This window comes from Camelina sativa, chromosome 14, assembly GCF_030686135.1.
Source record: "Camelina sativa cultivar CO46 ecotype springtype chromosome 14, ASM3068613v1".
In the NCBI taxonomy this organism is placed as follows: Eukaryota; Viridiplantae; Streptophyta; class Magnoliopsida; order Brassicales; family Brassicaceae; genus Camelina; species Camelina sativa.
In genome coordinates this window covers 12,615,414-12,628,007 of record NC_141893.1, presented here as the reverse complement: position 1 = coordinate 12,628,007, position 12,594 = coordinate 12,615,414, and the positions used below count along the sequence as shown (strand labels likewise).

At 37.3% G+C, this 12,594-nt stretch overlaps 3 protein-coding genes and 1 long non-coding RNA gene across 4 annotated transcripts; 3 read left to right on the top strand and 1 right to left on the bottom strand.

Moving 5' to 3' along the window:
• Positions 1-75: 75 nt before the first annotated feature.
• Positions 76-1,583, top strand: LOC104741399 (arabinogalactan O-methyltransferase 1). The gene has a single exon (XM_010462257.3). The coding sequence runs from the start codon at positions 468-470 to the stop codon at positions 1,335-1,337; it is 870 nt and encodes a 289-aa protein (XP_010460559.2). The 5' UTR covers positions 76-467; the 3' UTR covers positions 1,338-1,583.
• Positions 1,584-2,287: 704 nt separating this feature from the next.
• On the top strand, positions 2,288-6,143 carry LOC104741396 (uncharacterized). Its single transcript, XR_760310.3, has 9 exons — positions 2,288-2,403; positions 2,524-2,646; positions 2,897-3,021; positions 3,376-3,426; positions 3,756-4,131; positions 4,246-4,303; positions 4,385-4,534; positions 5,153-5,479; positions 5,824-6,143. It is a non-coding gene; the product is annotated as an uncharacterized LOC104741396 (long non-coding RNA).
• On the bottom strand, positions 2,819-5,987 carry LOC104741397 (65-kDa microtubule-associated protein 8). The gene is made up of 12 exons (XM_010462256.2): positions 5,861-5,987; positions 5,655-5,784; positions 5,360-5,563; positions 4,998-5,255; positions 4,682-4,894; positions 4,353-4,508; positions 4,119-4,275; positions 3,877-4,028; positions 3,710-3,797; positions 3,499-3,572; positions 3,337-3,411; positions 2,819-3,256 (listed from the first exon to the last, which is right to left on the bottom strand). Exons 2-12 carry the CDS (start codon positions 5,736-5,738, stop codon positions 2,951-2,953), a joined length of 1,767 nt encoding a protein of 588 aa, XP_010460558.2. The 5' UTR covers positions 5,739-5,784; positions 5,861-5,987; the 3' UTR covers positions 2,819-2,950.
• A 2,458-nt stretch (positions 6,144-8,601) lies between the features above and the next one.
• On the top strand, positions 8,602-12,592 carry LOC104741395 (U-box domain-containing protein 45). Its single transcript, XM_087484757.1, has 7 exons — positions 8,602-8,875; positions 8,972-8,996; positions 9,389-9,503; positions 9,754-9,939; positions 10,053-10,160; positions 10,279-11,435; positions 11,624-12,592. Exons 3-7 carry the CDS (start codon positions 9,453-9,455, stop codon positions 12,426-12,428), a joined length of 2,307 nt encoding a protein of 768 aa, XP_087340883.1. The 5' UTR covers positions 8,602-8,875; positions 8,972-8,996; positions 9,389-9,452; the 3' UTR covers positions 12,429-12,592.
• The last annotated feature ends 2 nt before the right edge of the window (positions 12,593-12,594 follow it).

Genomic DNA, 12,594 nt, shown 5'->3' with positions numbered 1-12,594 from the left:
GTACCCAGTATATGTATTAGCACGAAAACAACTGAAACGGTAATGGAGTATGGACATTGGACAAAAAAAAAAAAGAACGATCTTGTTATTATTATTAATCGTTATCTTTCCTAAACCAAAGTGGGCACGAAACCCCATACTCCAATAAAATAACATATGTCCGCAGATATTTTTTTTACTTTCAAAATTCGAATAATCCACAGTTACGTGTCTGGCTCATATCATCCACTTAAGCCAAAGCTACTTCAGTGGTCGGATATGAACACGTGTCATTTAACCAGATCATCTCCAAGAAATAATATCACAATTCCCTATTCAGTCCCCCGATGACCAATCCTCTTCACATTGCTATTTTTCTCATCCGAGGTCTCTCAACGACCAAAACCACAAAATCGAAACCAAACAAATAAAACTAAAAAAAAAATAAAGAAAAAAAGCTAAATCAGATCTGAGATCGAAATAAAAAGATGAATACGTTAATCCCATCGGAGAAACGATGGATCATCACCGGCGTTTTACTAGCTGGTTTAGTAGGCGGTGCTTTGCTCTTCACAAGCTTCATACGAGCCGCAGACGAGACTCTCTTCCTCTGCTCCACCGCGAGCGCCAAAAGCCGAGCCGTTGCCGCGGCTGCTGACTACGAAGCCACACCGATCCAGCTCCAAGCGATCGTCCACTACGCTACATCCACCGTCGTCCCGCAACAGAACATGGCCGAGATCTCGATCTCTTTCAACATCTTGAAAAAGCTAGCTCCTGCTAACTTCCTCGTGTTCGGTCTCGGCCGTGACTCGCTCATGTGGGCTTCTTTGAACCCGCGCGGCAAAACCTTGTTCCTGGAGGAAGATCTTGAATGGTTCCAGAAAGTGACCAAAGACTCTCCGTTCTTGCGTGCGCATCACGTGCGTTACAGGACGCAGCTCCAGCAAGCCGATTCGCTTCTACGCTCGTACAAGAAGGAGCCCAGCTGTTTCCCGGCGAAGTCTTATCTCCGGGGAAACGAGAAGTGCAAGCTCGCTCTCACGGGACTACCCGATGAGTTCTACGATACAGAGTGGGATCTGTTGATGGTCGATGCTCCTAAAGGTTACTTCGCTGAGGCTCCGGGAAGAATGGCGGCGATTTTCTCGGCGGCGGTTATGGCTAGGAACCGGAAGAAACCTGGAGTCACGCACGTGTTCTTGCACGACGTTAACCGGAGGGTGGAGAAGACTTTCGCCGAGGAGTTTTTATGCAGGAAGTACAGAGTCAACGCCGCCGGGAGGTTATGGCATTTCGCTATTCCTCCGGTGGCTGCGAACGCTACGGTTGACGCCGGTGATTATAGGTTTTGCTAAGATTGTGACACGTATCCCTCTTCCTTTTTTTTTTTTTTTGCCTCTTTTGCCCTTTTTTACTTATTTGAGGAATCTTATTTACAACATAGGGTTCACTTATTATCTTGATTTAGTCCCGACAGTTTTGGATCTACATCTCATGTTTCGTTATTTGTAGTTACTGTGGGGTGTCCCACCGATTGCATCCGGCATTATATATGTATCACATTTTTATCATATATATATGGTAATAATTAGAGATTTATATATCTTGTAGGAAACTACAAAAAATCTAACTCGTTTTCAAGACTTTTAAATGCTTACTAGTTACTATAGTCTATATTTGAACTCTATATAGTAGTAGACTAGTAGTCCATGTGGTGAGGTGAGGTGGTGACTCAGACTTTTCTTCGTCTGACGTCTCGCACGAAAGGTATATATTGGATATTTGTTTCCGACGGGTATTTTTTTTTTGAGTCTTTTGCGATTTTACTATCTTTAAAAAGTAATGAAAAGGAAAATAAATATGACGACAAGAATCTCTCGTTAAATTGTGTGTCGAATTTTTTAAGCAGACCCCAAATGAATTTTCTCTTTTAAAAAAAATATACAAGTTGCGATGTGGACGTTTTACCAATATTATAGATCTCGCGGAAATACATACAAGTGGTGTCATCTAATATATATCTACTTTTAATAGTCTGTAGATTTTTAACGTTTACGTATAGACCCAAACAGTCACCATAATCTGTTTTCTTGTAACCAAAACCATGTACATTAATTTCTTTTTAGTTACAACTTTTGAATATACATTATTATTTATGAGTTTTCTAATATCTACTTATGTTAATAGGGTTTTATTACATAGCAAAGGAAAAAAAAATACTTATGTAGTAAGGGTAATACATTGGATGTGTGACATGTGTCTAATGTGTGGTATTATAGTTTAGAAATTAGAATTTAGAAAAGAAGTCTACTTATGTATATATTGTTTTTCTTTCAAAAATAAAGGAAAACATATTGACAATATGAAAAGACAAAAAAATTCAATGAAAATAATTTTACTCGATTGTTTAAAATGTGACTGGTGAGTAAGTATTTTTCTCTAATTTTTCTGGTGATTCTCAATTTATTCTATGTCCAATCTTTTACTCTAAACCACCAGACAAGTTTAACACATAAACCAATGCAATAATCTTTTATTTAGAACTATATAGCGGAGATAATTCCAAAACTCAAGCGGTGGATCTTTCACGCCACCCCCAGATCAGCGCCGGTATCAAGCTGTCTCGTAGTGATGCAGACTGACTACAGAGTCTACAGACTACAGGTATCTCATTCTCTAACCAGTCAATTTAATTACTCTTGACCTTACATTGGGATTTATCAAATTTTTACCCAAAAGTCAAGTATAAATCATTCACCTGGAAATTTTTACCACTGTTAAAGATTGTGGAAGCTAGCTCAATCCATGAAAATGTATGAATTTGTGGTAGTGGAGGTGGCGGAGGCTCGAAGCCTCAAGATTAGTTTCATAAATAAAACACACAGTTTCCAAAAGTCTTGGTTTGGTTATACAGGGAAATATACTTTTATTTTTGAATGTGAAAAGTCATATAAAACTGAAGTTTCTCTCAAGGAGACAATGGACCTGTAAACAGCGATACAACTGAACTTGTCTCGTCACGATTAAGCCTAAGGACAGGTATTTTTGACGCCTGGCTCTTTCTGTTTTCTCTCCTTATAGATGTGCCAAGTGCTGTGTAATTACTAGTATTGTTGAATCCTCCTGAATACATTCGGTTCATAGGACTTGTGCTGTTGCCATATCCACCATTGATGCTTCGATTTGTTATTCGGCGATTGCTGCTAGCTGGCCTTGCCATATAAAAGTTATCTGGCTCTGCCACTGCTTGTGGAATGATCATCTTCTTCATTTCCTGCATTTTTATTGTCAAACAGTTTCAAGTTATGATACATTTCATGATTTATTTTTAGGATTTATGAGAAGAAGACTAACCCTGAGTCTTTGCTTCTCCACCTCTTTTTCCTGCCTCAGATTATTGTATTCTTGTAACATTGAGACAAGAGGTACCTGAAGAAGTAACAGGTAAATTTCTTCTATCTAATTTAGAGTTTCTTATTGTGTTAATCCACAAAGGCATGAAGTTGCGTTTGTTACCTCATCGTACAAGAAGACTTTTTGTCTTTCTGCTTCCCAACTCTTAGTCTTGGCCAATATTGATTCCACTAATCCTGGTGGGAATATCATAGTATGGTTATTAGTTAGTGTGTGGTTTCCTTCTTAAATTGAGAAAAGGCATGTTCATGTCCAAATGTCATTAGTAGCTTTGTTAGTGTTGGATCCAAAGGAACTGCTTTATATATATTACCTGTGATTTTGCTGACTGTTATGCGTGCCCGTTCTGCTCTCCTTAGGTTTCTATGAGCGTTTCTACTTACTGAGTACCGGTTCTCGTCCTGTGACAATAAGTGTTTGTTGCATGAGTTAGACTACGGAGATAAAATGCAGCCACGTCGATAGAGAATATAGCGAAACCTGGTCATAGTCTTCTAGCCAGCGCTCTTCATCACGAGCTAACATCCACCTACCAACTTTTTCAATTATTCCTTTTCTACTTGCTGCTTCTTCCTTTGCCCTTGCTATCTTTTCATCCATGGTTGTGAGAAGGTCGACATGGTCAATCTCCCCTTTAAGATAAGAGTATGAAAACTCAGCAATGAGTTTGACATTTGTAATAAAGAGACACATAAGTTGCAGAAAGCTACAGTTTGTCTCACCAGAGTCTACAAGGTTTGTTATATTTCCCATTTCGGTTGATGGAGTCTCCATATGCGATATGTTGCATGTCTCCTCTAGTTCCTTTTGCTTCTTGAAGAAAAGTTCTTTGGTTCTGCTTGCTTTCAGTTGATCTAGTCTCTGGACTTCAGCCTCAGCCTTGGGAAAATTTTTGCACAAAAGAAACGTCAGTCAACATCATCTATCACTTGGTATGGATCCTTTCTACTACATACCTGCTGAATTATGTCCAATGTAATGCTGCCAGGAGCACACACGTCTGATGGTGCAAATGATAGTAAATCAATGACGTGAGAAAACTTTTGACGATCTTCATAAGATGCATCCATTAGATTCCAAAGATTGGATAAAGCTCTACCAAGATGGTGAAGCTGCCATTTGTAAGATGTCTTAGAAGGTTAGATAACAATATCTTGGTTCCACCTTTTCTTTCTTTGATAAATGTGTGTCTCTTTACTGGTTTGTGTTTCAGAGTAATTGTTAAGCTATGTTCCCCAAGATATGCTAGACAATAAAAATTGAAACATGTCTAATTAGCTTTAACCTTTTCAAGGCGCTTGTGCTTTTCTTCTTCGAGAGACACAACAGTGCCATTGAGCTTTTTTAAGATATCATCACTGATGTTTTTGGATATTCCATAGAGGTCGTTAAGGCTTGGATGAATCTTTGTTATAATCATTGATGCTTCTGTTCCCAATGTTGCTGATAGATCTCGAATGGCGCATATGTATATTTCAACCTTCTGTAGTCTCTCATTCTTGTGTGACAAAACAATCAAAGATAACATGATTGATAAGCCAAAACTGCCAGTTTAAGTAAAAAGCAAGGCATGTTCCCAAAATTGTATATTGCTAATGTACCTTCTCATCATTGAGTCTATGCAGTTCGTTCTGATATTCCTCGAGTTTCTTATCAGAAAGATCATTGTCATCTATGGTTATCTTTCTAGTAGAGTCTTCATATGTCAATCTACCTGCTATCTCTGCTGATATTTTCTGGATTTCCCCTTTGACAGTTCGGAACTGCTTCACTCTCTCGTCTTTCCTCAGCCTCATCTCACGCAGTGCAGGCGCTATAGAATCCAGCTGCTCTCTCAGTGTTCCTCCCTTTTTCTCTGGCTGTGTACAGAATTAAATGACAACAAAGTTATCTAGGAATTAGTCTTGGCTTTGGTTACTGAATAACCTTTGCTTCACATTGAATATTAAAGAATAGAAATTACCCTTCCAGGTACTGATCTTTCACCGAGGCACAAAAGAAAGTGAGTGAGTTCGGCTTCAGATTCTGCCAGCTCTTGATGTAGACGAGACCTCGAAACATTGGCCTGGTCAACTTTTCTCCGGTAAGCCTCTACACATTCCTGCTCTATATCAAGCAACACTTTCTCTCTCTCAAACTTATCTTCTCCAACTTCATCCCATATCATCTGTGTACAAAAACAATGACCATATCCATCTATCATAATACTCTTGTTACTTGAAAAAAAAAAAAAAAAAAGCACCATTGAACAAACTTGCCTGTAACTCTCTGAGCAAATATCCGCAGGATGTATCTAACAGAGATGAGCTTCTCATTCCTATAGGTGTCTGAAGGGAACCCATCTTCAGATGGATGAATTCTCCAATGTTTTTTTTCTTTCTTTTTCACCTGGAAACTGAGTTATGAGAGTTTGTGCTATTGGTGCAGGTTTTGCTTTGAAGACAAGTGTGAAAGTGACACATACTCTGCTACAGAAGCTTCCAGTTTAAGTGAAGGCTCATCCGCATCTCCCTCCTCCTCCTTTGATTCTTCAGTTTTAGGTCTCTTTCTCTTTCTCTCTCTCAACTTCATCTGAATTTGGTAAAGTTTAGGAGTCGCTTTTGTGCTGATGCGTTTGCTTCTGCTGTATGAAAAGCCTGAGAGAGATGTTTTTATTTCTTTATATATGACATTCAAAACTTGATTCCTAAGCAAACCTCTAGTGCTAACTTTTTACTTATCTAGATCGACTGAGCGGTTCTTCACCATGTGGCTTCTTTCAAAGTAAACTTCTTGTTCTTACAAAGTAAAGATATAGAGATGCTTTCATTCTCATATGATTAATTTGATTTCATCAAGTAACTTGCCTTTCTTCATATAAAAATATCTGATTGTTACTACCACATTAATTTGGGTCTACACCAAGAAAAAGAACTTCGCAGTTTTTTATATTGTTGTATTAAACTTGTGAAAATTGATTTATGAAGGCTTCTTGCGACCATATTGACCAATAATTTTTTTTTTTGAGGTAAGGCGGGTGTCTTTAAAATATACTAGATCAACCTGTCCTTGCATAGCATACTAAGCTGTCCTTGCATATTTCTGTTTGTGTGAATGACATTAATAAAATTTAATTTTTCTTCGCCACCATTTTATAATTATATTTATCATTGACTACATCTGAGGTTTAAATTGTTACTCGTGTACAATATAATGACTTATTTGATACGTCTCTTGAATAAATAAGAAAAGGAGCTCTTCAACTAATTAACAAATACTAGTATAACTTCAATGAGTTTATATGTCTTCGGCGATCTGAAACTTAAGATCTATTGCTACTTCCATCGTCTTTTTTTTTTTTTTTTTTTTCTGTTTTTCTTCTCTATTTTGTGTTCTGAGCTCCCTTTCTTTGAACACTCCAATATCCAAAACTACAATATTGATCGAGCAATGTGAGAAAAGATTAATATGAACGTGCTTTTCGCAATCACGTCACGAAATTAGGGGTTGAGTAGAGATGAACCAAATCATTTGATCATCGGTCTTAAAGTTTCTTTAACAAAAAAAAAAATCGGTCTTAAAGTTTTAGTTGTTTTCTTTCTAAGATTTGCTATTTGCTAAGACAAATATGCTCTTTACGATAAATTTCTATGGTGTGTGGTCATAACTTTTATGATTGATAATTAAAATCCATGGTAATAACCATACAAATTCCATCACAAATGATTTCCGACACCCTAAAATTTATGATACAACAACATTAGATGCATATTTTCACTTATCTACTAATTTTAAATGTGTAATTAAAAATGAAGAAATAATGTATAATATTACAAAATTTCGGGTAGAAAATAAAAAACACGAACATGGTCGACAACAAATAAATTTATAAGGAAACAAACATAGAAACAAAAATGAATAAAAAGGAGATTCAAAGAATATTAGTAAAGGAGAGGAGAGTATTATTAAGTATGTGATTTAGGATAATTAATGTAGATCTGAATAGCCGACATATGCATGTATTGTCGGCGCGTGTCGGCCGTCGAAGTCGGCAAATCTCCCTTATAACTCTCTCTCTCCCACTCTTTCACAAAATTCAAACATTTGTTTACATTATAGTTTGCTTCTTCTATTTCGCTTAAAGCAACATTTAACTTAACACTGGGCGACTTAGGGAAAAAAAAAGAAAAAAACATACTACGAATTATACCACAAATTAATTAGAGTCGAGTTCATCTAAATTTAATTATTTCTTGTTTATTACTAACATTTTACTAGTCGTCCTCTTTGTGGCATCGAATGATCACTGTCAACAGTCTCATTACACATGTGCTTAGAAAATAAACAGATGGCTGGCTGAGCTGTGAGCTTAGAAACAGACTCTTCTTTCTTCTTTCATTTTTTTTCCCAACCAAGTCGACCGACTCTCGAACACGGTGACAGAGAGACAACCAACGGGACTGGTTAGACCACTGGCCCACAGGTCCTCGTCAACATAGCTGAACCTTTACTTAAATTGATTTAGACGAAAATTTTGAATAAATATAATAAAAGACGTGTTTTGTCACAATATATAAAAACGTTATTGTCGGTGAAAATTGGACCTCTCATTACCCCCTTCGGCCTTCTCCATGCTTAGTTTTTTTGTGTCGCTTAAAAATGTCAAAAGCTGTTTATTATTCAACATCATAGTATTTTATTACTATTTTATCTACTCATTTTCAACTACCAGTCGACCAAAAACAGAAACTATCTACTATAAAATTAGAAAAATCAAGATTATCATGTAATATATATTTTTTTTATCAACAGTTTCTAAGAATAATAACTTCAGATTCAATTCAAGTAAAACAAACAAACATTATAACCTATACACATTGCATTTTGAAATTTAAACTGGTAACACGGGTAACACAGTAATAATCACCACATCCGACAGATCGAAATTATTAGGTATCTCTTTTTTTTTTTGTTCTTTTTCTTTTTCCAAACAATTATGAGTATCTTATGAAGCTGTTTCCTTTTCTTTAACTAATAATTAAAAAAAAAAAATTGTCCCCTAATAATAACCGTTGCTAAGACAAATCTAGTAAATTTTCAAAATCATTTGAAAAAACTAATTAGTGGAGTTGATTAAAAAATAATAATTAAAGAATAACAGAATCTTTTTCTTACAACAAAGAACTAAATTAAATATTAAAGAAAAGAAAAAACAAATCTGTAGGTGTGTGTGTGTGTACTTGCAACCTTGCAATTGCCACTCGCAAGTTTTGGCTTTATTTTGATTTGAGAATAACTTCTCCTTCTCCTTTATTTTTCCACTAATTTATTTTCTTCTAAAAAAGAAAAAAAAAAAATTTCCAATCGGTATCAGCCATAGCCCAAAGCTCTCTCTCTTCTCTCTGATTGTTGGGATCGAGAAATTTTTTTTTGCCTTGATAAGCTCAGACCCTCCTTGAAACTACCCAGAAACAGCAATCTCCCAAGGAACTAAAATCAAGTCATTATATATACTAAAATGCTCTTCTTTTGATTCTCTGTTTTTTGAGTTTTTTCTGATCGACTTCTCTTTTGTTATGTCTACTACTTCTACCAGATGCAGTTTAAAAGATTCATCTTTGGTACGTTTATGCTCCTCTCTTCTTTCACCCGATTCAAAAAACAGATTTTTTTTATATGTGTGTGTGTTCATCTGGACACTTGTTGTGTGAGAGGAAATTAACCCAGATTGGTTTTAGGGGTTTTGCTCTTGTGTTTTGATTTCCTCTGTTTCTTGACAACCAAGAATCTTCCTTTTGAGTTTTGCATCTTATTTGTTTGTTGAAATGCCTCAACTAATCAGCTTTTGTTGCTTTTTTTTTTTTTCGTCTTCTTTGCTCTGTTCCTATATATACTTCTCTGGTAATAATACATTTGCATTTCCAGAAAACACTGATCTGTCTTGTCTTCTGTATATATTGGTTTGTTTGTTAACTTCTCACTGATTCGGGTTCTTTTTTTCTTCTTCTTGTAGTATTGAGTTCTAAGCCGAGACAGAGCTGTTGACATAAGTTATATACGGCTGAGTTATTGAAGCAATGGATGTTAATGAGGTTGAAGAAAATTTCTTTGCTCCTGGTGATGCCAAGGTATCTTGAATCATACTATTTTTCTTTTTGTTTTCAATAATGTTCTCCCTACGACATTAAATTCTTGTGTCCTGTATCTAGATGTCGATATGTATCCGTCTTTTTTTTTCAATTAATACCCTCTTTCTGGTTCTTGATTTCGTTTGATTTATCGTGTGATGAACAAAAAGAGCTGTGGTGTTTTTGTTAAAACGACTTACTTATATGGCTGCAAGTGTAAGGTAGTGGCTAACACAGATTCTTGTTACAGCTACACGGAGAAATGTGCAATGCTCTTTCAGTGATCTACTGCAAGATCATCTCTATATTCCCCTCGCTTGAAGCTGCTCGGCCGAGAAGCAAATCTGGGATTCAAGCTTTATGTTCGCTTCACGTCGTTTTAGAAAAAGTGAAGAACATTCTACGTCATTGCACTGAATCTAGTAAACTTTATTTGGTAAGTTTTTTTTTTTTTTTTCTCTCTGTAATCTATGTCTTAATTAAAGACATTAGAACTAATCCAGTTCTTGTTGTTGCGATTCTAGCTAACCAGCCTGGTTTGACATGTAGGCTATTACAGGGGATTCAGTAGTTTTGAAATTTGAGAAGGCGAAATCTTCTCTTATAGATAGCCTTAGGCGTGTTGAAGATATAGTCCAAGAGTCTATTGGAGCTCAGGTAGCTAGTTCTTTGTGTTCCCATATCTTGTTTTCTTCTCTCACGGCAACTAATGCAGAGAAGCGATATCTCTAGGGTTGAGTGCTTTTAGTTTAAACCTGTATATCCTACTTTGCAGCTTCTGGAGATTTTGATGGAATTAGAGAACACTGAGTTTTCACTTGATCCATCAGAGAAGGAAATTGGCGACCAAATCATTGGATTGCTGCAACAAGGTGGCAATTTTGAGAGCTCATCTGATAATAATGAACTTGAGGTTTTCCATCAAGCTGCTACTAGACTAGGTATCACTTCTTCAAGAGCAGCTCTCACAGAGCGAAGATGTCTCAAGAAACTCATTGAGAGGGCTCGAATGGAGGATGACAAGAGGAAAGAATCAATTGTGGCTTATCTATTACATCTCATGAGGAAATACTCAAAACTATTCAGAAGTGAGATCTGGGATGACAATGAATCACAGGGTAGTAGTTCATTGCCTTGTTCACCGACTATTCAGGGTTCTCTTGACGATGCTCACGGTCGTGCTTTTGACCGGCAGCTGTCAAAACTGAGTTCCTTCAATTTCAGATCCTGCAATAACCAGAGGAAATCTGTGCAGATGTTTGTTCCGCCAGAAGAATTGAGGTGTCCGATATCTTTGCAGCTTATGTACGACCCTGTAATCATCGCGTCTGGACAAACTTATGAGAGAATCTGTATCGAGAAATGGTTTAGCGATGGACACAACACATGTCCCAAAACTCACCAGCAGCTCTCTCATCTATGCTTGACTCCTAATTACTGTGTCAAAGCTCTCATTTCTAGCTGGTGTGAACAGAACGGCGTTCAGGTCCCTGATGGACCCCCTGAGTCTCTAGACCTTAACTATTGGAGGCTGGCGCTGTCTGTGTCCGAGTCCACCGACACGCGATCAGCAAAAGGTGTTGGTTCTTGTAAGTTGAAAGATATGAAGGTGGTTCCTTTGGAAGAGAGTGGAACCATTAAAGAGGAAACTTGTGAATCAGAATACCAGGAAGATCAAGTTACTCTTGTTGAAAGATGTACGGAATTGCTGACCACTTTGAGTGCAGTGGATACCTTAAGGAAGAAAGGTCGAGTTGTTGAGCAAATAAGGGTATTGCTAAAAGATGACGAGGAGGCCAGATTTCTCATGGGGGAAAATGGGTGTGTTGAAGCATTGCTTCAGTTTCTAGGATCAGCTCTCAGTGAAAATAACGCTTCTGCTCAGAAAGTTGGAGCCATGGCTCTTTTTAACTTGGCTGTGGACAACAACAGGTATCCTTTGATTTCTATATTGCTATTTGTCATTTCTAATGATTTCATGTGTTTTTCTCTCAATGATCAAGCTCATAAGTATAACTAGTCTAGTATATGCTTTGCTATACACGTTCAGTTGAGCGTTACTACCAAATATGGGTTATTCATATCAAACTAAAGAACTACATCTCATTTCGGAATTTCAGGAATAAGGAGTTGATGCTGGTATCAGGAATGATTCCTCTGCTAGAGGAAATGCTCTGTAATCCACATTCACACGGTCCAGTGACCGCACTTTATCTGAACCTCTCGTGTCTTGAAGAAGCGAAGCCCTTAATAGGTTCAAGTCTGGCAGTTCCTTTCTTGGTAAATCTTCTTTGGACTGAGACTGAAGTCCAGTGCAAAGTCGATGCCCTTCACTCCCTTTTTCACCTATCCACCTACCCTCCCAATATCCCATGCCTTCTATCTGCTGACATTGTAAACGCGCTTCAATCACTCACCGTCAGTGATGAGCAACGATGGACAGAAAAGTCCTTAGCTGTTCTATTAAACTTGGTTTTGAATGAGGCAGGAAAAGACGAGATGGTTTCAGTACCTGGTCTTGTAAGCAATCTCTGCACCATTCTTGACACGGGTGAATCAAATGAACAAGAACAAGCTGTGTCTTTGCTTCTGATATTATGCAATCACAGTGAGATCTGTAGCCAGATGGTTTTACAAGAAGGAGTGATACCTTCTTTGGTATCTATTTCCGTAAACGGGACTCAACGAGGAAGGGAAAGAGCACAGAAGCTACTGACACTATTCAGGGAACTGAGGCAAAGGGATCAAACCCATCTTACAGAACCGCAACATACAGAAGTCACAATCCCGGAGGGTGGATTCTCTGTCGCTGCAGCCGCTGTAACAGAGTCAAAACCGCAGTGTAAATCAGCATCGAGAAATAAAATGGGAAGAACTTTCAGTTTTCTATGGAAAAGCAAGAGCTTCTCAGTTTACCAGTGTTGAGTCATATGTTGTTTTTATTTACCTCTTTTAGTTCATGTAAAGTTGTACTTTGTTTTCCACATCTCAAGACTTAATATCTCTTTTTGAAAGTCTTGGACGTAAAAGAAGAAATGCTTGTATAGGTAATCTAGTTCATATATCCAAGGATTTTTTGGTTATACAAATT